At 38.4% G+C, this 24,471-nt stretch overlaps 1 protein-coding gene across 1 annotated transcript in view; it reads right to left on the bottom strand.

The window, feature by feature from the left end:
- Positions 1 to 8,408: 8,408 nt before the first annotated feature.
- CDH2 (cadherin 2) overlaps positions 8,409 to 24,471 on the bottom strand; it is a 116,564-nt gene continuing 100,501 nt past the window's right edge. Inside the window, exons 15-16 of the mRNA XM_057367236.1 lie at positions 17,290 to 17,454; positions 8,409 to 10,138 (exon numbers count right to left, since the gene is read on the bottom strand). Coding sequence (XP_057223219.1) covers positions 9,932 to 10,138; positions 17,290 to 17,454 — 372 coding nt within the window. The 3' untranslated portion in view covers positions 8,409 to 9,931. The remainder of the gene's footprint in view (positions 10,139 to 17,289; positions 17,455 to 24,471) is intronic.

Here is a 24,471-nt window from a genome sequence, read left to right as displayed (position 1 = left end):
TCAGCGAACATAACAGGGAGAGCAGTAGGAATTATTATGGTCCTTCAAGGAAGGACATTTTCAGATAAAGAAGAAGACCAAGCAGGTGAAAATTCTGTTTTGAAGGTCTGGAAAGCACTTCATGTCTGGAAAGCCCATGAGTGTCTGGAGGAAAAGTCATCCAGGATATCCTTCCAAGGATATCCATAATTTTGGGGCTAGACGTGGTTACTATGTTGTTTCTTCTACATCCTGTATCACTAAAACCTCATACTGAAAGCCACTAATTGACTGATACATACAAATGATTTTTGTAAATACAAAGCAAGTCAAATAAATAAAATTCTCAGCTAGTGTAACTTAGCATGAATGGTTTTAGCAGTTACGCAAAGCTGAGACAGGAGATCGGGGAATCTGCCCCAAAATACAAAATATTAAATAGTATTAATTTATCAATAATATATAAAAAATTAAAAGAAAAAGAAATTAAGTACACGTGCAGGTATGTGTGTAGGTGCATGTGTTCACATCCATAAGACCACAATACAATAGCAACATTCTGTTTTAATATTTTTAAAATTCACAACCTCAAAATGGTGGTATTTTGAGTATATCAGGTTTTATTAAAAAAAAAAAAAAAAAAAAAAAAAAAAAAAAAAAGGAGGAATTCTTGTAGTGTATAAAGCTCTACTTCAGCAGTACTGTTTCCTATCTATGGCAAGTAGTCCCTATGGCAAGTAGTCCATGTGGCTACTCTGCAGAGCAGAACTGGAACAGTTCTCAGGTTGGGTTACACTGATTACACTGACATGACTGACAAAATTAGCCATTCAAAAGCTGTGTCATTTAAAAACCATGTGTCATTTTCTGACACAACTGAATATAGGACTTTGCCTACTRAAAAACAGAAAAAAAGGGCTCTGCCTAGAACTTCTCTAATTTCTCTCAGTACTCCAATAAAAACTCGCATGATTCCTCCCCGCTACTGAATTATTTTTGGCTTTTAAAACCTTACTTTTCCCTTTAGCTTCTGATGATTAACTCTCCCTGTAAACTGCTTTGTAATACTCTGCGTGGAGAACAGTATATAAAAATAAATTGCATTGAGTTTGATCCAAACCTCATTTGACTCAAAATTACACTGAGGTTTTGGGCTGCCTTTTTTTTTTTTCACCTCCACATTTCTAAGTCTGACTGGCAAGCCAAATMATTTCTATTTGCTATCATAAAGGCTAAATAAAAGGGCAAACAACTCAATGCCTTTTCAATGAAATTCATGTTGTTATTTCAAAACGCAGCTCTCCTTTGTCATCCCCCACCGCCATAGACTCATTCACACACAACGCCATTTGGGTTGCTYGTGTCTTTGCACATTACAGCCTGCAGAAATTATGGAATAAGGTTMTACTTCTTTTGGTAAACCTGGTCGCTGAAGAAAGAGTGAGGCTGTTGGAAAATTAGCCTTTATTTACAACACTGACTACAGTGAAAAGATGCAGCTTCTTGCTATTGTGCTGAGGTTATTACCTTTCTAGTAGCAAATCTCAGGGCACCCAATTAAAGTTAACTCACAGTTTGCAACAATCAGCCTGTAAAGTTTGCTGGAAAAGAGCTGCCATAKTGTCATTCAAAGTACTTTATACTAAACAGTGCAAGACGGCGACAAAACATCTAATTATCTGATTACGCTGCAAGAATAGTTTCTTACATGCACTGAATTTTGCATACCATCAACGAATACAGACTGCGTTCATCAGTGACTCACATAAACACAACAAAAAATGAAAATAAGATAGAACAATGTGTCTCTGGGACTGCTGTTCCTAAACTTCAGAGACGGTTTTGCTTGTGTTTCAAATTAACTGTGGGGATTCTGGGGGTATCCAGCTCAGGAGCAGARAATTCATTCTGTTTTGATTTTGGCCCTGCACAAGGTGCATGATGGCCAGAGACTGGACAGTTGGCATGGCCACCATGAGGAGAGTYGTGCACCAGCTGTTTGGCAAAGGTGGTGCTCCATGGAGTCAAAAGATTTCCTAAGAGATGATGAAGTAAAAAACCACACCATTAGGCTTATTATTCCACATTAATACACAGGCCTGTCTCTGCCCCTATTCAAGAAACCCTTTGGAAGCTGGCTGGGGCTAATAAAAATGTTCCTGTGGTTTGAAGGAGGGTGAGGATTAGAGTCTACTTCATGGAGAAATGTTTGTGCACTTGCTCTTTCCCTGGAGAGGACCCAGCAAAACCATCCAGAAGCCCTGGTGGAAACTCAGACACAGACAGAGAAAATGAATAAATTCCAGTTTTATGCCCAGGTTTACCCCATAGCTGCTTGCTTCTCTGAGCACTGCAACAAGTGACAAAAGTAGAAGACAATCAATAAGGGTCTTGCACTGTTTTCCCATCATGTTTTCTGCTGGTTAGRGCCACCATGGCTGATGGCACAGAGATTGTATCTGGTACTGCATGTGCAAAACTAAACATGGGTAACACACTCTCACTCCTTTTACAAGTTTGGGACAAGACAGAAGGGAAAARGGTATTTTTGATATCTTATGACAATAACAAATTCAGTGGAGGCAGGTTTTTACTGCGCTAGTACTTTACTGTGAGTATCTTCACATCAGCCATAACATAGTCCAACTTCTTCACATTTCAACTCTTTACACCATTAAACATAAATCATGGCCTCAAGAGACCCCCTTTTCCAGAAGGGAGAAGCAATTTAACCTCCATAACATATCAGTCTCCAGCTTGTCCTGAAAAGGCTGTCAATTGTGCTGAATTATGTATAAAATCAATGTGAGGTGATGTCTGCCAAAGATGGGTTGACATTAGCAATTTTATTTTCACTGAGGGGAGTCACAAGTCCCAAATCTTCAAGATCACAGAATAAGTGCTCATTCCATCCCTACTCCTCCAGTTCTAAAATTGCACCTATTTTGACTCTTTTTAGAATAAGAAAGAATCACAATAAGGTGATGCACCTATGAAACATTTCTTCAATGGGCAAATTTATTTGGTGGTGTTGACRGGATGCTATTATAAACTGCCCTTTCCACCCTAATTTCATTAAAATTGTTATTAAGTGGACATTCACAAACATTTTCTTTTTGTGAAGGATCCCACAGAGTGTTATATTCAATTAATAAAAATTTACACTGAAGACTTGCTAAGGATTTTCAAGTAGTGGAGAAAATCTCCCCCTCAGTAAGAGCAGAAGTACAACATTGTGTGAGCTGGGAGGACAAATAACCTTGTGATGATCCTCAGAGAAGCCTGATATGTTGAGACTGAATATGAATCCTATCCTTGTATGATCCCCATCGCTGTGCAGGCGGCCCAAAGMCCCACAATAAATACTGACCCAGCACTTTATATTTTTTACTACTGTACGTATGAGTGGAGCAGCATTAAAATCTAATTTCACTGCATCTCCTTCTCTTGCTCCTCTAGAATGGCAGCTGATCTGATATTCCTGTGGCAGCTACTGAAAGTCTGAGCTTCCAGTGGTCTTTGAGACCATCAGCCAACAAAATTGCCATCAAAATTCTCTTCCAAATACTCAGTTCTGAAATAGATTTCTGTAAAAGCTCATTTAAACAGGGTCACCTGTCATCACAAGATGGTCCAGAGTTCAGCAAACATAGTGCCTTAGTGAATACAGTGAGTTGTTAAAAAACATGAAGKCATTAAAGGACACTTTTCAAAAGGAAGTCAACTGACAATTGATAACAGAACTTGGAATTGTTCTGTCAGTCTCTATTTTCTGAAAGAAATGTATGCATGCATATATTACCGGTGATTCAAGGTTGTTTAGCTTCAAATGCTATCATATATGGCTGCAGGAATAACACAAACATAAATGTTCCCCTGCGGTGAATGCTTGGAAGGAATTCCCAAGGGGAGAGTCTCCTTTGACTCTGGAGCTTTGGGACTGAGCCCACTTTAAAAGGGCTGAGTTCTGCCACTTCCAGCTATGTTCTGTAATGCACTGCTCCAGTTGACACTACTGAATTTCAAAGAAGAAACCTTCTTCTTGAGATCTTGACCCAATGGACTGCTATTCAGCAAAAAGGATTGCTTTCCAGCCTCTGAAGGACAAGCCTGAAGGCCAGAGCTCAAAACATTTCCTTGTGCTCATCAGTCCATAGGAAAACCTTATTGCCATTTCAGTCTTGCCTTCAAAGAGCTGAAAGTTGAGTAGCAATGTCCAGAAAAGTTTATTTTGTGAATAAATGCAAAGGATTTGTGAACTGCTTCCTTCACAATAAAATCTAGAGCTTTCCAAGACATTTTCATGGAAAAACTAATTTGTTTCATAATAATGGCATTCACTTACCACATAAAACACCAAGGCAGAGCTCCTGAGCAAGGGCTGGGGCTTTTTACATTCCAAACAGTAGTTCAGGCTTTAAAGTCTTTTCTTAGGAATAGCAAGTATTTAATTAGTTGTGCCAGGAAGGAGCAACAGGAAACACTAAAGTAACTAACTCTAAGTTAGAGCTTGTATTTAGACACTCTGCAGTCAGAATATTTGGTCTCTAGTCAGTGTGAATTCTTGCCACACACAAAAAAAAATGGGAAGATCAAAAAACTTGGCGAGAGCCCGGAATTCTTTGTTATGAAACATGACAGCCGAGCAGGTCTTTGAAGCTGCCTCTTCCGTTCCATGAGAAGTTTTTAAGGGCTGGGTTGACTATTTTTGGCCATTTTTCTTGTTTGCTTTCATTTTGCCTAAATGAGGAAAAATCAGTTCTCAGAAAGATAGGGCTCTGAATATTGCTTCCTGACTAGGTCAGGCTGAAAGATATATCTTTGTTTATTTCTCAGTTTATCTTGAAATAACCTTGCTGAGCAAACTGCTCTTTGTTAACTTCAAGTCAAAACATTCCAGTAATGATTCTACATTTTTAGAGTAATTCCCTCTAATCATCCTAGCACACTGCTTGTTTTTATAACTGCTTCACACAATGCCACCAGTAATGAATGTTCTAGAATTGGAACATAATTTTGATTATCTGGCCATTACTTCTGATTTATGGAACACAGAGACAGCTGGGTTTTTATAAGCTCACGCTGCAATACTGCAGATAACAAATGTAATAATCAAACTTCTGTAATTTGGAACCCAGAACGGGTGGGCCCATGGATCTGTCTGTCTGCATATACCCATACCATATCAACAAATTTTATCTTCAGAAAAAGGAGTATAAAAATAATTTACACAATGCTACTATTMATTATTCATACCCAGAGCAAAATATGTTTCTTTCAGAATCAGTATTCAGGCTCTTTGGGAGGGAGTGAACCACCTGAAGCTGGTTTCATGAAATTACCTAAATGTGTACCACCCTGAAGTTTACAAATGCGTAAATGCTAAAAACAACAACAAAAAAAGCCTCTCAAAATGAATTTATTTTAAGAAATAGTAATAAATACAATCCGCTGCAAATAAAGAAAAATCCTTTTTTTCTGGGTGCAATACAGGAAAATAGGAAGTCTACCAGAATGCTCTCCACTAGGAGGAAAAAAAAATAGCCAATTCAAAGAAGAAGAGGATCGTCACTTAGTTTTGCTACAGGATATTGATTAAAAGTCTGAAAACAGCAGCCAAAGAGATGGTTACAGAAACGGAAAAGGGGAAGTGCAAACAGAATGAAAGTGGAAACACTTTCTCAGCCTTGCCAAGAGAATTGAGAAAGTAGAATCTGTTTATGCAAGGCAAAAGGGTTTCAAAACTGTATATTAGATGGGAAATGGAGCAAGCAACAAGAATTATTCATAAACCAGAGAGCATTCTCTTTGCTAATGAGAGACAAATGATGCTCGGTATTTTCTGAAATATAATCTCTCACAAGGTGAGGGGAGAGGAATAAAGATGGAAACAAATAGAAAATAATAACCATCTTGTGGAGGCAGTAACTGATTGTAAAGGTGGAAGGCACACAGGAGATGAGATGTGTGGGTGCATTCCAGGGGTCCTACACGGGCAGCTTTTRTGTGCCCAGGGAGGAGGGGCAAGAGATCTGCAACTATGCTCAAATCTGAGAGGCAACAGCTACACACACAGRGATGCATTCTCTGCAGCCAGAGCTRCAGGAGAGCAGCTCAGAGAGCACATATCCGCCACCTCACCCTGACTGATCTTTCCATAAAACTCTCTGGGTGGGGTTGCAATGTCATGTTGTCACCACAGTGTATGTCCTTCAGTGACAGAAAAGTCAAGAGAGCACATATGTGAAATCTGATTATAAGTACTTACTGTATCACTGGCAATTGCTGCATTTTTAGATGTCCTAGAAACCCACACAGGTTTCAGGGGTAAAATAACTGTTCAGGACACTGAACTTTGAAAAGGAAGATAAACCTTCCCAGCTATCACTATGTGGCGATTACGTCCTCCAACCTGCAGCAAAACAAGCAAACCCAACCAAAACTTAAGATTTTGATTMTTTGAGGCTATAAACTGAAGATTACATAAAAACCTGGTGTAGATTTGGCACTGTTCAACTACCTTGGTAAGCTGAGGGGGAAAACTGGGAAAGCTCAGTGCTGGAATGTAAYGCAGCAGGACAGGCATCAGCATTGACACCGAGAGCTCCAGAGAAGAGGCATCTCCAAGGTCCCATTACACCCAGAAAAGCTGTTTGGCCACTACAGAGCAGCAGATTGGCTGGAAAGTGTCTCACACTGGTTGATCAAAGGGTCCCTAACTAATGGGGTGCTCTTTCCCTCTCTGTGTGATGGAAGGCACCTTAGGTGCCTGTGGGGAACACTTAGCCTTTCTATTTTAGCCTTTCTTCCCCACTTCTATTCCCCAGCTGGGCTCTGTTGCTAAAGCGAAAAATTTTCATTATTCTTGTGACATATSTATCTACACATCAGGCTGCCAAAATTCCAAATTTTCCAAAATTCTGTAGGCCCCAAAGTTTAGCCAACTTCCTCTCAGTGCAGCCCTCTGACAGGTACTGAAGCAGGTATCATGGATAAAAAAAACCTGATTGCACATTTCTAGAGTAAGAACAAACCTGAAATTTGATGAAAGTTAAGTTCAAACATCTTTTTTTTCTGCGAGCATTTGAAATGCATAAAAATGATTTGCCTTTTGTTCTGTTCAGCAGACCTAACGCTGATCTACCACTAGGTCTGAGAACTGTTGCTACAATTTCAAAGGAGCTGCACAGCTGAATTTTGTCTGATCAAGATAAAACTCTATTGCTGTGCAGAAGAGTCAGATGCTTACAAAAGATGACCTCTGTCCACTTTTAACAGAAAAATGTACTATAGCCCAAACTAGGAATCCTCCACAGATCTCTCCCCCGGTGTGTCTTTTAACATTCAATGTCAATGAATAAAGCTCATTTAGCATTTCCAGTTTGCTGGTTCTAAGTAACAAGATCATGCTTAAAATACATTTTTGCATGATTTTTTTTTTTGTGCTAGAAGTGGTCTTTTGCTTATTTAACATGCATTTAACATGCTAAGTTTAAATCCTGCCCTTTATGAAAGTTTTCCTTACTTAACTATGCATTGTCAGATTTTCATTTCCATGTCCTGATCTAGACCCCTTTTTCCTTATACTACAAATTGAATTTGGAAATAGCTTAAAGGTGGTCGTTGATAACTCTGACATATTACCCAAAAAAGGCTTTTTTACAGCATTAAGTTAGAAGTTGCAAATGCAACTRTAAATGACAGCCAGGTGTGCAGAGGCTGAAATAGGATATCCCAACCTGAGAGGATTGCTACCTTTCATCAGAAGCAAGACGAAGGAAGGAGACATGGCCATGAAAAGCGCAGTGGAGACATCCCCCATGYAGCACTTAAACGCTCCTTAACTCAGATTTTGGGATTTACCTCCTGAAGTCAGTCAAATTATGTAAATTATGGTGTGAATGCTGAGGAAGCACTGATGTGGCACCAGTGGAGAGCTTCCCCCTAAAATTAAATTGCTGCCCACCCATGTGTCCCAGCACAGGTGGCCCTGCCAGCCCCAGGTCCTGGTTCCCTTCCCTGTCCACTGACTGGGAAACTCYGTTTTTTCTGCTGAATTTGAACTTCACACTGTTCACAATTAAGTTCTAAATGTCTGTAAATGCAGGCATCAAACCTGAGCAGATTGCTGCAAGAGAACAAAGAGCTGCTGTACCTACTATGTTTGCTTTGTTTGCAAGTAAATCACAGTAACAGGTCASAAACTTGTTTAGTAATGACAAATCTCCGAACAGGGCTTTTGGATCGAGCTCCATGACTGTAAGCACCTCCTTGAAGGCCAGGATTTGATGTATACTCGGGTTAGCAGGGGCTTGTCTTCAGCATATGAAAATCTCAGATGATCCAGCAGATGAGTGCCACAATCTGCAATTTATTTTATTTATTCAATCCGCAGCATATTCACACACTCGTTAAACTGTCAGTCTAGAAATGAGCCAAGAATGATGCAATTTCTATTATTTAGATAAYGCACATTAAACCAAAGAGATAGCCATCGGTGGGGAAGTGAAAACAGAGAATTCCCAGAAATCCCRGTACAGATTTGCTTTCGCCTGGGAACTTGCCTTACAAATCTGTGCTGGGCTTTCTTCTACATGCAGCTTGTTTCCAGTCCAGCAGCTTGAAATGCTAAAGAAGCGCGCACAACTTCTCACAGAACCCAAGCACACTTTGTGCACTTTTTATTTACTGTAGTCAGGGCTGCTCAGGTAAAAGAAAAAAAGCCAAATCAAGCACCAGATCCAAAATTAGCATTTTATTCAGAACGTTGGGGTCAGAGGTGTATCATTCATATTCTGGTACACAATACAGAGGCAAAGCTGTTCTCAGAAGTCTCTCCAGTTTGAAAGCTCCTTCCCCCCCTCCCCTCCCCACCCCCAGAACATACTGTATATTTTTCTCGTGCCACCAGTATCAGGCCAACTCCCATCCCCCCCCTTTTTTGGTACAAATTATGTAAAACTTTTTTTTGTGCTAAGAACTTTTCTCCCTCCCCAAACAAAAAAAAATAATAAAAATAAAAATAAAAAAAAATATTGAGTACTCTAACTACAGTTCAACAATTGAATCAATGTCACTTGTTTGCAACCTGTTTTGTAAATACTTTAYCCATAACGAAAGATATAAACATGCAAAAACCTGAATCCATAGTCCAAATAATACATACACGTGTTCTGAAGTTTCTGCACTTCTCCACAGACTATGCCAATAAAACATTATGTACACATACCATTTTTTACAGTGAAGTGGGAAAAAAATACTAGAAATTAAAAAAAAAACAAACCAAAAAGTGTACATGGATTAAGACCAAAATGTGTCTAACATTCTAGCATAAGAAAAAAAAATCAATTCTGCTACAAACTGGTGATATGAAAACTCCCTTTATTTGCAACCAGCTGCATAAGTTTTAGAATTTTAGTGAAAAAAGTCCCCTAACATCTAAAACTAGAAGTAATGTACATTGTTCCACCTCATGGTTCTTCTCTCCCAGATAATAAAATTGTTCCATGAGGATTTTTTTGTTTATTTTTAATCTCCTTATTTAATAAAAGCAATGCGATGTAACAAAAGCATGTTGAAGTATATTGTGTTTCACCTTACTCCTCCCCACCCCAACATATTTTGTCTCTTTAATGCATCGTTTCATAAATCAGTACCATTAAAGCCTTAAACATAAAACTAATTCYGATCTGAAAAAGGTACAAAAAGGCACATAAAATCCCAGTGCTTCTGTACTGTAAAATTCAAGTGTAACTGAGCTCAATACTTTTTTCCAAACAGCATTGGATCACTGATATTCCACGGAGCCCAAATTGGTTTGCAGCCTAAGCCAAAGCCTTCAGCAAGCACTTGTGCTAGTAGACTACAAAGTTAAAGCCTAGCTTCTGTATGCTTTTGGGGAATATCAGTTGAAATGTTTGTACTTGTCCAAAACCAAAGTTCACTTTGAAGTTCAGTCATCACCTCCACCGTACATATCAGCAAGTTTCTTGAAGCGTGGGCCCCAGTCATTTAGGTAGTCATAGTCTTGCTCACCACCACTACTTGAGGAGTTAAGAGAGCTCAAGGATCCAGCAGTGGAGCCACTTCCTTCATAGTCAAASACTAAGAGGGAGTCGTATGGTGGGGCTGTAGGGTCATTGTCGGCTGCTTTAAGTCCCTGCAAGAAGGAGAGGGAGAAAAGAAGATRAAGTTCTGTATCTGAGACCAAGACAAAAACATACCTGGAATATTTGCAGCCTCATTATCTATCAAGCACCACTTGAAAAAACRAAGTTCTTCCTCTTCTGCCATTCAGTGCAAAATAGGATTTACATTTTTGTAACTTTTTAGAATGGCCAGGTTTCCAGCATTACAGCACTGGACATTTGAATGTAGCTGCAATTACAGCCCTAACGAAACCTCAWGAGAGAGTCACAGGACCGGGACTAAAGCTAATAAATAAACAGTTTCAAAGACGTACAGCTCACAACTTGCACCCTGGGCAATGTGGGAATGGGTACACAGACAAATGAGGAAGGACAAATAGGTATGTTTGCAAAGATTCACTGTAACAGCCATCTCACATGGCCCATATCCACTGACTTTTCTGGCTTGCACTCCATCTGCATGTGCCAAAATCCATATTTAGTTAGTCCTGCAAACTCATGTACCTCTGTCGGCTGCTGTGAGAAAAATAYATGGTGTGTTGTCTTAAGCCTTTTATGTTTTGCCACAGCCACCCATGAGATCCACCTGCTCTTCAGAAAAAACACAGTGTCATCAAAGCTGAATACAAGCTGATGACCGTTTTTGTTTCCTCATTTCGAAGTACTGAAGTTATCAACACGCGAATAGTGGGTCTTCAGCAATTTTACATTTCCAGGCTACAGAGCTGAATAGCCCAAATTAAAACCAACACAAATTGAATTGGAGGAAATGCTGGGAAATTGAAGAGGAAAAGCCAGGAAAGAACCACACTTCTTCCAGCAAAAAGCCTCTTCATTCCCTGTTTTCTTACATAAGTCCAAACCTAAACAGTTATATGAGTAACTGATTTTAGAATTAAATAATTTTCCTGTGCTTATCCGGAGAACATTTACAAGCTGAGTATAAAAGGCTGAAGCCTGAAGTCAAAAAGCCCTCTTATAATTTCTGTTTTTTCAACATCACTTTTTCCATGGAATTTTCAACGCTTTTTCAAGATCTAGCACTTTGARTAAGATCTACTCGGGCAACCACTGACAAGGGATAATGTATCTTCCAGAATTCTGTAAGGCTGTGCCAYGATTTTAAATTGCTCACTATTAATTTTTACCAGTGCCATTTGTGCTGGTTTTACTTTTAATTTTTATTATTTACTTAAAGAATAGCTTTATTATACTCCCACTTATTTGAAGGACTGAGTGCGCCTCCTTCAAATTATTTATCATATTCTGGATTTAGAAAAGTACGTTTTACTCTTTGTTGAGTTTATCCAAATATGACAAAATGGAACCAGATGCTGATTAATCTTCTACAAATATGTATTATGGAGTATATAAATATTAAACCCATTAATTAAAGCATATGGCATTGATAAGGTAGAAGTGAACCAGGTTTTTTACAGCCTATCTAAAATAATTCAGAATTGTGCAAAATGTACCTAATATAATTTAGAATCACTGGTGGAAAAGCCCAGCATATTTATCAAGCTAATGACCTCTAATAAAGAACAAATTGTGGCCTTGAAATGATCATTTAATGTGGTGCGACAACATCAAGCAGGTTATTAATAGCCTGCAYTGAAAGTGCAATTTTGAATTATAAGATAAGAATAATTGCTGATGCTTGTTATCTCTCTCTGGCATTTTCCAACCTGATGGCCATAATAAGCACAAAAGATGTGAGATTTTGAAAAGGCAGTAGCAAGTGTTGGAAGACTCCCCTTATCCAGCTTCCAAGGGGAAACAGTTCTAAGGCTTTCTCTTACTTTCTGCTGCTGAAGCACAAAGGAACTTTACTTCTAAGGCAGTAGTGGGCCCTACGGTATTTAAATCTTTCCTTCAGGATGCTTGGGGTGACAGACACCCATGTGTTTGGAATGCAGGTGGCAGGGAAGGAGAATAAACACCAGCTGAGGTTGAAGAGTGCTGTGGTACAAATGCCAGGTATTCATGTGTGAAAGTCATTTACAAAGTCAGTTTGAAGAAGAAATGTTATTTCCCTGAAGTTCTGCCTACTAACAGCCAGCCAACCATGGGGTAACAATTTATTAAAAAAAAAAATCAGTGAACAAAATGTTTTCCTACATCACTGCAGAAATTCTGATACCTATCAGTCATCCATGAGAAGGCAGAAGGCAGCTTTTTTCCATCTGTTTTTCCAAAGGGGAAGTTGTAATTTTTTTTCAATTTGTTGCTGCTATCATGATAGCATTTAAGAAAAGGAAACTGGTTTTGAGTTACTGACTTACAAGATAGGATCTCACTAACAAATTCACTTTTTCAAAGGTTGTGCTGGCGGTGTAATCCATTTCATTCACAGAACACAGCCACGGGTCATGTTTTGGAGGTATTGATTGAACTGCGCAGCAAAGTCGCACTGACATTTGCACCTATCTTCTGCTTCACAGTGTAATGACTGAACTCAGTGTCTGACACTTCATATGACAACCAAGATTTCTGCTGTATTTGTGTTGGAAGTTACATATTAAAACAAGAAAGAAACATGATTTTTTCCTCTTTCCGTCTGCTAAGATGATTCTTTCAGCATACCCAGTGTACTACTGTGCTTTGCTGTTGGGTTCTACAGCAAGTCAGACAGCCCTGACAGTGAGATCAGCTTACAAAGCTCCCTTTGGTTTCACCACTGCCACCTTTTTTGTTTATTATGCGTCCCTTTCAGTGGGTGGAGGCGGTGTGGATACACAGCCTGCTGTATCTGCACAACTGAAAAGGCAACAAATGGCTGCCAGGAGTGGCTTCTACTGATTTTGTTGCCAAGGCGTTGTCAGTTGCTTCTGAAAAGAGATTTCAGTTTTTGCCAGATGTGTTCAAGAACCTCAGAGCAGCAGAGCTGTTACAGTTACTTGCTTTACAGTTTCCTGATCTGAAAACCTGAAGTTTTTATTRCAGTGAGAAGCTTGTTCAACAACAGAATTTCTGGGGCACATCCTCAGGAGCAGAAGAACCTGCTGGGACAGGGAATTGTCACATTTCCTTGCATGTGGTGTATCACCAGTGCACGACAAGCAGTCACAGAAGAGCTACGGCAACAGAAAGCCCACATTGGACTGACTCGCTCTTTTCCTTTTCCTATTTTATATATGTAGTAGAGCTTTCAGTAAGAAAGAGATAAGGGGCAGAACTGGAGAACCTGTGCCTTGGCTGAGGAACAATGGTAACACGACATTATACTTGCCTTAACACAAGGTAACATTCTCCATTTCTCTCAAATCAGAAGAAAGAAATCCCCTTATATCTTGAACTAACACAGAACATGACAAAATCTAATGTTTCTATTTTCATTAATCCTACTACTYTATCAGATTCAGCTGACTTTTGATGAGAAGGAAAGGAAGAACAGAGATCTTCAGGGAAATTAAAAAAAAAAAAACGAAAGTTTATATCTGGAACCATTTTTTGACTTGACAAGAGAAAACAGAAACCATTGAGGGACTCCTTTCTGCATGGAGGTGCACTGTATCAATAACCTTTTACTAAGAATGAATTGAGGGTCCTCCATGTTCCCTTGGGATGAGACCTTTAGTTTGCAATTTAAATTTAGTTTACCTCAGGCTGTGTCCTCCATTGATCATAAATATACTCTTGGCCACAAACTCTCCACCACAATATAACTTGCTTGAGATTTCTAGGGACAATATAGGTGGGTCTTGAAAACAGGATTAACAAAACTACTTCAAACAGGTCTCATTTCCACTGTTCTGCAAATCCTGACTATTCTAAGTTTAATTATGCTCCACACTCTGCAGGTTAGGCTTTAAAAGGCTCAAAATGGAAAACAAGGTCTACAGAGGATTCTTAATAACACATGACTTATTTCACTGACTTGTTTGTACACTGGACTGGAAGAAAAGGAGTTTTTTTCCCTTCCCCTCTTAAATTAGAGATTCATCTATCCATTGAAACAGACAAAACAAGGAAGTCCCTGAGGTCATTTAGCTTATGCCTGCAAAACATATTTTGACTATCAGACACCTCTGGAACCTTCCTATTTTAGACAGCTCATAGTTCTGTACTTGTTATCTCAAGTTTGTGTTATAAAAATGCGTGACTTTTTATCGTAATTCAAACTTGTTTTTCAACTGAGATGTCACTAGAACACTATAAAATACTGTTACATATGTCTCATTCAGTTAAGCAGATTTAATAAAAAGGATGACAGACAGAAAATAATATACCAGAAGAAAGAGGGTGCTGCTGAAGTGAAAAAAAGCCTCATTGACCCACTAGGTCTCTTTTACTTTTTGTTTTTCTATAAATCTGTAATGAAAATAAGAAGAAAGAAAACTCTTATGACTTGCTTGGCAATAGGAGTTAAACCCTCCAGTATCTGAAATCAATGTCTTACAGTTCTTTTTTTGTCAGAAGCTGGAGTTATTTAGAAGCTAATCTGAACAATTCTGTCTCTGAGTCTGAGGTGCTGGTGAGAACCCAACAGACTGAATTAATTCCCACACATGGACTAGAATCCCAAAAGATCGTTCTGACCAGCATCTCCTGGAATAGGGTGAAGTCCTTCAAAAGATCAGATGATCTCCAGAAGTGTTSCATCTTTTCAAACCAAGGGGGTAAAGCAGACTTTGTTACCAAAGTACTGACAATTCACAGGCAGCCTCTCCCTGCTCAGCTAGTGACTGGGCTACTTTTGTGGGTGATTTGGGTTAGAGATGCCCAAGGGAAGAATTATGTCTAATAATACTGAAGTTGGATGCAGGGAGATATGAACTTTGCTCTTTCTTATCTTGCCATGTTGTTTCCACAGCTCAGCTTATCTTCTGTAGGAACTGCCTTAAGAAACGTCTGSTACAGGCTTTACTCAAGATATTCCTTCAATTTACCTCAAACAAAACTGAGAGAAACTTACCAAATTGCTTGRGTTTAATCACACCAGGACTGCAGGTGCAATTTTCTGGAGAGTTTGAAAACCTGTGCAGCCTTAATGATTCTGCTCTCAACACTGATAATTTTGAAAGTTAATTTTAACACTGAATACTACTACRAAAGACTCATTTTCCCACACCACACCCAGTAGATATTTTAAAATCACATTTACCATGGGGAATTTTTTATATAAAACATAAATTAAGATGACACTATTTTAGAGAAATAAAATGTTCATTTTGCTCAGACTTCAGGGAAAACAGACAGAACATGGACAATCTCTGGCTGGCTACTATCTGCTAGAGAGGGTTAGGTGGAATCCCCCACAGTAAAGTAACACCTTGGTGTGAAACCCTAAGAAAGAAAATACCTTATGAAGAAGAGCAGCTAAATATATAACGTTTAAAACATAGAAATTACCCCACAAAGTTCCTTTCAATCAGATGATATAATTAATTCTGAGCTAACTTGCAGACAGGAAAATTGCCATGTTTTCTTTAACTTCATATATATTTCCATATATTATCTTAATCAATGACATTAATGACATTATTTTACTGTGTATGAATAGCTGGGAGAAGCTTTCTTTTTTGGCGGATGGCAAGGGGAAGCATGAAGGGAGGTACTGATATAATACAATAGTCAGCAGGAAGAAAATGACTGCATGCTCATCTGTACTGCACTATAAACATAGTGGGTGAAATCAAGACAGCAAGTACTGAATACAGCTCCATGTGTACACATTGACACTRTCATCTTCAAGAGTGATAACCTACTGAAAAATAATATTGCAAGAACAGCTTGCTAAGTCATTTAGAAATTGTAGGAGGCCGGACAACCTCTGGCCCCTTTCTGGCTTTCCAGCAGAATCACACCCATGCCTTGCCTTCGTGCCAGAATAGAGCTTCCTAGCTGCTCTGAGAGCAAGAAAAATCAGAGTTCTTCACAACTGCCTGCCAGGTGGGCACTCTCTGRTCACAGCTGTGTGAGAACATGATGGGAATATCTGACTGTGGAAAACATAAGGAGTTCTTGTGCATGCACTGCCCTGGACAACAATGTGGGCCTTTTGTTGTCCTGTGTCTCCACTATTTTCCACAAGCCAATAAAGCTGTAATATTTAGAAGTGTAAGGCATGCAAAAAACTGGAATCTCTTAAAATACAATGTCTTACAAGAATATTTTTACATTTCCTGCCAGTCAATTCCCCTCTAAGCTTTTTGACAATTGTATGTCACTGTTCAACCTTAAAAGGGGCACATTCAATTTTCTGCAGTGTTCTAGCACAAAAGACTTTAGTGTATTAGCCTGACTTTTCTTCAAGGCAAACAAGAATAAACACGTTTGCAGAAACAGTTCTGCAATACTCTGCAATATGTGTCTGGCTCTAGCTGACAGGGAAGATATGAGAAAATCAGAGAAAATAATTAACTGCTACAATTCATGTACAGAATAAAGTAAAAGCAGTAGTAAATTCTGGGTTAGCTTTTTCTTTTCTATAACCAGCAAGCACAAGAAACACATTCTATTTTAAGTGCCACAACAACAATGATTTAAGACTGACCAGTGATAGAAATAATGAGGATCATTTCTTTCAGAACTATGAGTACTCTGGTATAGTCTGAATCTCAATTACATTTATTAGATTGAAGAATCAAAGATAATGCAAAATCTTTGAAAGCTCTATGACAAGACAAGTATTAAAAGCACTTACATAACATTTAATTTAGCTGCCCTGCTCACTAATCGTATTTGATGGAATTCTTTTGGTCTTACTGAAGGTACTGAATTTCCACTATTATCTGGATTCAAAGGGTAACGTATAAGGAGAATGAAAATGAACTTCTTTCATTATTAAATTACTGTGAATTAATAAATGAATTTAGGCTACACTACAATTCTGTTAGTCTGTTTATTACTTGGAACYCATTGCATAATCCTGCTTGGAGATACTGTGGTTGCATCTGATAACGTATTATGAATGTAATTAATACGAATGCACAGAAGTTAATTGATATATCTTCCGTTTATGTCTGAACGAGTTAATTAAATTTGTCGGCACTTTAGAAGAACATATTTACTTCTGTCTAGCGAGACAATTTTAATTGTRTAAGGAAGTTTTAAAAAGTTATTATGTTCTAACATAACAACTACTCATGTGAAGTAGAATAAACAAAATACAAAAGCTAATCAGATCTTAGGAGGAAACTCTTTTTCACTCCTTTACCTCATTAATGAAGTCCCCAATGTCCCCAGGATGAGGAGCAGCTGATCTGACTGGATACTGAGGTTCTGCATGGATTGGCCTTTCATCAAGACGTCTGATTCCAACAGGTTTGATGGCATCTGGTTCCACAGTGTCAGGCTGCTGGAGCTGGCTCAAGTCATAATCCTGCAAAATATGAAACAGAGACAGTACGTTAGCAGAATTTCAAACAATATCYGTCAGGGGGAAACATGAGAAGGAAAAAAGGAAAAATGTAAAGTATMATTTCACCAGAAGTCCTCTTTTCAGGATGGTAATGCTTACTGAGAATAAGTCAATAATATCGTTATTTGCATACCAACATAATGTTATTTGATTTATACTCCCTGAACCTCCTGTTTTGATTCTATTCCATCAGATTTGTAGAGCTTCTCATAAGTTTTCCCTTGAGAAGCAGGGATTTGAGTAGTACTATTAAGAGACTAAACACTTTACCTAGTAATGATGATTTACAGCACAGGGCAAAGATGCCAAATCCAAGTCTTATTTTTCTAAGAAAATAAATACCATGCATTCTGAGAAAAAAAGGCAACCACAGTGTTCTGCAGTATTTTCTAATACCTTCAAAGAATGAATTTAAGACTCCTTGCTGATTTCATGTGGCTTCCATAATAGGAAAGCTAAAGGGGGGAAAATGTCATAAGAAGTACAAAGCTCCTCAGATTTGGCCTTAATTCTAAGCACTTCCTAGAGATTACTCATGAATCTGTTCATTAAGTACTTGATGCTGCAGTTGCAAACTCTGGCAGACTGATGAAGTTAGCATAGCAGTATGAATTCAGATAAGCAGTATGTATGTATGTAAAAAATTTAATTAGATCAATGTTTATGCATTTAACATAGACATGCCTGAATTCTCTCTGCACAGTGTGATGCATTTCATCATTGTCATTCCCCTCACTGTTGCCATGTCTAGAAGAAAGCCATGSTCTAGGATGCCTTTACACAGGGCATTGGTGAGAATGTGCCACAAAGAACTGGACTTCAAGGCTTAAATAAAAACAGTTTGAGAACTATCTGCAGATTGGGGCTCATGCCAGCTCTACCGTATGCCAGATACCCTGCCCCACAAACAATCCAAGCAGTTAAGAAGCATCCTAAATACACTACCCTATCCATCAAAAATACCCATTTTTYAATGGTGATGTTCTGGTAAAAATGTTATCTGTAATCAGCTTGCTGGAAGTTGTCTGTGCAGACTATCAGATCTTTATTAGTTCCTTACTGGCTCCTAAAGGAAGGAATGCAAGCTTTTACTGCGGCTGTTATCTCATGGGATGTAGATCCTGTATGACTTCCTGTGACCCCAAACCCAGACATTTCAACAGGAGGAGAATTCTTTTGACAGCAGGGATGGTAGTTTGTGGGGAGAACTGTAACTGATTATCAAATCCACTACACCTTCTATTTGTTACTTGGGTTCTCAGATGACTTCACACAAATATATAGTCAAAAAAGGTGGAACAGCTCCACTGAGATCTGAGAATGCAGTTTCATATGCTTTAATTAGATTACAAGTTCCTTGGGGCAGAGCTGTAACTCCTATCCTTCGGTACTTCATGTACCAAACAGAATAATAAGTGATCTCCAGGAAGCAGTATGAATCGCAGAAGAGTAAACAGAACAGAACTTTTTATCCTTTCCTTTTTTATTACGTAACATAAATCAAAATAGTTTAGAGACATGCTATCAGAAAATCCTACCAACCAGAGAAGAATGTCCTTTTTAGAATTTATAAATATGCAACATGAGTGCTTTTCATACCCACCCAAAAGAYAAACGTGGAAAACACCAACAGGGAGTAATGAAAACCACTTTTTTCTTAAAAAAATATAAGCATTTAATTGTGGAGRAATTCAAACCAGTATGGTTAAATGACAATGTATTGAAACCATAAGAGCTTCTCTGCTCATTTCAGTTCTATGAAGATAACATTTTTCCCCATCCACACACATATCTACACAATTCTTCTACTSGTCAATGGTCATACAGAAATATAAATCAAGGCTGTCAGTCTACTATGTCCACATCTAAGGGCATCCTTTTTTTTGTGTATTGAACAGTTTGAGACATACTCAGGCTCTAGTAGCTAAAAAGACAGCAAAGATGRCCATCCCTGAGGTAACAGCAGTGCAGAACATGTCCTTAYATGGACTCCCACTTTGGTTTTCTTTTTTAGGGTAGTTTATGACACTGTCAACTAGCCTTCTATCAGAGAAAATTTATCTTGCAGGTCTAACAGTGTCCAGAAGGGAAAAGATCCATTGTACTTACTACCTCAGACTCTCAAACCCCTCATATCATTGAAATCAATACTAACTSTACATCAGTGGGGTATGGCCAACTCCAACATCACCTCCCCAAAACTGGCTTAGTGCCAGGCAAACACAGCATCATGCAATGACTCCAGCTGTTTCAACATCCTGCCTGAAGTCAGCTCTACTCAATTATTGCAAAGTAAAAGAAGGAAAAATGTTTTCAAGTGCCAGGTCATAAGCTGTTTAGAGCTGCTGAAGTCCCATCTCTTCACTCAGGGCTGCTTTCACAGAGAAAAGTGGGAAAGATTTTCACATATTACCTAAAGCTCCTGAACGGACTCAAGCAGAGTTTGTTAAGATAGTTAACTGTAGAAGTGACAGCTACATGGAAAATTGGAACATCAAAGAGAGAACAAAACACATTGGGATGGGTTGGGACAGACAGTTTTGAGTAGTATTCTGGGTAATCATTTTTACTCTTAATTCCAGGACTGCAAGTCAACAGTGCTTTGGTTTTGCTCCAGTCTTTTCCCATATAACCTGCCCATAGATAAAATCTGCTTAGAGACTACTGGCAGTTCCTTGGGGAACAAGACTCGGCCCTCCACTGGAACGGTACTTCAGCAAGAGTTGTGAGCATTTAATTCATATGGCTGCCAATTTTTATCAGAGGTATTTAATTGTGCTGTTTAGCCCCAACTCCAGCAATTCTAGAAAAAAAATCCCTTCCAGCAGTTTGGACTTGAGCAAACCCAGAGRGTTGAGTTCTTCTCTTCAAATTCCCTGAAAAACTGAGATTACTGACGAAAGTGAGAACCTACTTACTTTTCCTCTACTGGAAGATTGCTAAGACACATTAGTTTGCTCCCATTTTGCTCCCAGTYTGCTCCCCATTAGAAAAACTCTAATGTTTTTAAAAACCAGCAACTTGGACTAGTCTGATAGTCCAAACCTACAGTCAACAGGGAAACAGAAACCTCACATTCTATGACAAGGATCGAAGTGAACCAAGCTGAATGATTCTTTGACTTTACTCTTGTTTATGAAGGAATCTATTATCACTGGAGCCAATACAGCCACCTTTTTGATAACTAGTGGTTAACGAGAAGAAAACCTTAATGTGCTAGGAGGGCATTTTGTCAGAAGTTGCACCTTGTGAAACCAATCAATCTCACTGCCCCCCCAAACCCCACTAATCCCCTCTTCCCTCCAAGTWAATTACAGTATTGACATTTTTAGCTATTCACTTAGTTCTAACAGCTGCCCTACAAATTAACTGCCTTACCAGAAGGGTATGCAGATGGCTCTAAAACCCCCAAAAGCACTTTAAGAACATCTACATAGTAGTTTAAAGCAAAGTAAAGTATCTCAATGTGAAAAAAGAAACATCTAAAACAGAAGAAAAGACCATTTTATATTCCCCAGAAATCACTGAAAAACAAGGTAAGTCTTCAAAAATCTTCTTAAACAACTTCCTCTTGAACAAGGCAGATATTCACTGAACAGCACCTGAGTGATAATCCCTCATACAGCAGTCATCAGTCACAGGTGAGATTTTTTTCAAAAGTACCTCACTTTCTCACTGACAGTTACCAGATCCTACAATCTCAGAAAAAAGGAAAAAAAAAAACAAAAAAAAAAACAAAGAAAGAGGGAGTAGACCAGGAAATAAAGAGTTTCTCAGAAACATCTAGTTTTAAACATATTTTATTTCTTTCTGATTAGCTGTTCTAATTTAGAAGACTTACTTAAGTCTTCTTAAGAAAAAATCCCTAACAGAGTAAAATTTTTTACAGTAATGGAGTCTTGCCTTATATGAACCTATACTGAGGCATTATAAAGCAGAACTGCAAACGAGAGAATGAAACCACAATGTACTAAAACTCTAAAATGCTATACATAGACAAGACTGATGTATTTTGGGAAAGGAAAACTCAGAAAATATTGTAATATATTACATCTGAATTGAGCTTTCCACTACCACAGCCTAGTTCCTGGAATCTGACTGACAATCACTAATGGTTTATGAATCTGGCTTCTCCGTTGTCTCAAAGCTCTCGGTTTATTTCATGGCTGTTTATCAGACTGTGTTTTAGATGTATAGGAATGACTTGGGTTTTTACTTTATACAGAACTAAAGCTTTGGTTAGGCATGAACGTAGGTCTGGACAYGTGAATGACATAACAAAACCACTCTGTTTCTCATGTTCAAGTGATGCACCCTTTGGAAAGAAATATGGAAGTTCAGCTCTATCCCCACACAAGAAATAATCAACTTAATTAATGGCCACCAGATCACTTTGACTTAATTTGATGGTGAGACCTGTAAGTGTCATTCACTGACACAATCAGCTGGAGTGGTTTTAGGTCCATATAAAGCAACAGTAGCAGAAATTTACATTTCACCTGACTTTTTAGAGAACGGTGCCTTAGTATATACTCAGTTTCTTTATTTTCAGAAGAGATAGAACTAGTTATGAGTTTGAAGTACCTACGGATAAAACACGTGTTCTGCTTTGACTTTGTGTTCCAAAGACAATTACTGTCTACTCAAATAGAGAAAGGGATGGGGAAGTAAGACAAGATCTATTTTACTACTCTATGTTCCCACTGAGATCTTTTAAAAACAAAGAAAAAGGAAGTGAAAACCTATCCTGCTATATATTTTACCCCCAAATTCACCAAACATCACCCTAAAAAGCTATTAGAAATTTGCACTTTAAAGATTTCCYGAGTTCTGCAAAATGCTCCAACCCACCCTAAATCTTACATTTGCTTCAAAAAAAGCAAMGACAGAGGACTGATAAGATGTAGGCTGCAGGTGGGAGGATAGCTGAAATGCCTACRCCAACAGTTGCTCTTTGTTTGTCACTTGCTTTTAGATTACTTTCTGCCATGTTGCTTTTCCCTTTTTTTTATAGATGGATCTATAATAAAGGTTAATATAACAAGTTATTAATTTTTAAGATAACGAAGAAGCCAGCTTCTCTTTTTTAATAATAAAGAAGGTGAACATTAAACTCCGGCTGCATACAAAACACAGTAACAGGCAGAGGTTCTAGACATGATAAAATAAAACAAAACAGTTTTGTAATGGAATTATGGAAACGTTACTTTTCATATCATGAGATAAAGRTTCACCAAGGAATGACAGTAATTCCTCCACAGGAGCACTGTATGAGTCACTTATTCAAAAAAGTGAAGCTAATGTCTTAGTAAGCAAACACAATCCCTGAAATAACTACCTTTTAATTATAGTATTGTATATTCATGGGGAATATCTTAGCAACCTTTATTTCATTCATTATGTTTGAAATTTCAGAACATAAAACATGTTCTGTTCTTAACACAATGCAAAATGAAGGTTAAAAAGTGAGAGTAAATGATCTGAATCACACTCAGGCTGGTGAAAAAGAAAATCTAATCACATGGATTTATAAAGTTCATGGAGTAGGTAAGGACCATTATCATGTTTACAACAAAGGTTATAACAAGACCTAGCACAGAAGACTAACGTTATCTCAAAATGTGGGCATGCAGAAAGTTATGACACTAAGAAAAAAAACCAACCCCACACCCCCCCCAAAAAATTCCAAAGCATTACCTAATTTGCTTTTATCTGTGACACATAAATGCTGGAATGCAGCTGCCCTTTCTATCAAGGAGCAGCTTCTATTTAGAATTTAGATCCTGCACCTATAACAATAAACCATTCATCTTTTTATTTTTAATGTGGTTAACACCATTAAAATAAATGCTACTATTTTTTAACATAAATATGTAACAAAATATGACAAAAAACAAGCTACTGACTACTGAAAAAAAATCGGATATAGGAAGGACCATGAAGAATGCTCAGGAAGAAAGCTACTTTGAATAATAGTAAAATGATCACATTTGAAATTGCTGTGCTGAACAGATTTGAGGGCTAGATTATCCTACATTTTCAAAACAGCTCATCTGCAATACTTTAAAACCATACCACCCACTTGCTCAGGCAACTTGCTTCAACAGGACCACCTGCATGAGCAAGTACTACTAAAATTCAGAAAGCATTATAGAAATGAACTCAAAAGAGAGAAGAGAATCATCCTGTGCAATGAGATGTACACAAAGGCAATTAGATGGAAAAAAAGGAAGTATCACAGTTATCAGGCTGACATATGCTGCACATATCCCAGTCAATGTAAATCACTGCCTCAATGTAAGTCACACAAATGGCCTGAGATATGTGACGAAAACGAGCTGGTGATGGYTATGGGCTGCGATGTGTGCTGTGTGTGTTAACTACGCTACAGACACATGCTAAGTGCTTCAACACTCAGTCAGCAGCAGGTTTTGGTATCTGGAACTGAGACTGGTGTTACAAGCTCAGAGCACATTGTATCAGGAGAGAATATTCATCATTTGCCCCTCACACCTCCCAATTTCCTGAACAACTGCAAGCTACGGATCATGTGGTCCATTACTAATCAACAGAGGCACTCACTACCAATTCTGCAACCTGAACCTTCTGTTTCAGAATGTAATGAACTATACTATCCCCCACCCCCCAGAGTTTAAGATTCAGATGTAATTTTAGGAAAAACAAAACAAAGTGCCAGGGTTTAAAAAAAAAGACCACCAAAAGACAAACAAACAAAAACCACTAAGCACAAAACAAACAACACTTCTCCCCTCCCAAACCAGTCCTGCTGAYTTCCATGGAATGATGCTGACTCAAACCCTCTCATGGCCCATCGCCTCTAAGGTAGCTAAATTGTTAAAAGCAGAAAACAGTAAACAGAATCCTAAAAGAATGCAAAGCATTCTACCAGAATACCTCTGCTASCTGTCAGTCCTCCCTCATCCCCAGCTTGTGCTAGTACAGACATCCTTCACAAAA

Source organism: Malurus melanocephalus, unplaced genomic scaffold, assembly GCF_030028575.1.
Source record: "Malurus melanocephalus ecotype Western Australia unplaced genomic scaffold, MMel_1.1 scaffold_76, whole genome shotgun sequence".
NCBI lineage: Eukaryota > Metazoa > Chordata > Aves > Passeriformes > Maluridae > Malurus > Malurus melanocephalus.
The sequence above is the reverse complement of the archived record's forward strand: the minus strand, read 5'-3'. Positions and strand labels throughout refer to the sequence as shown.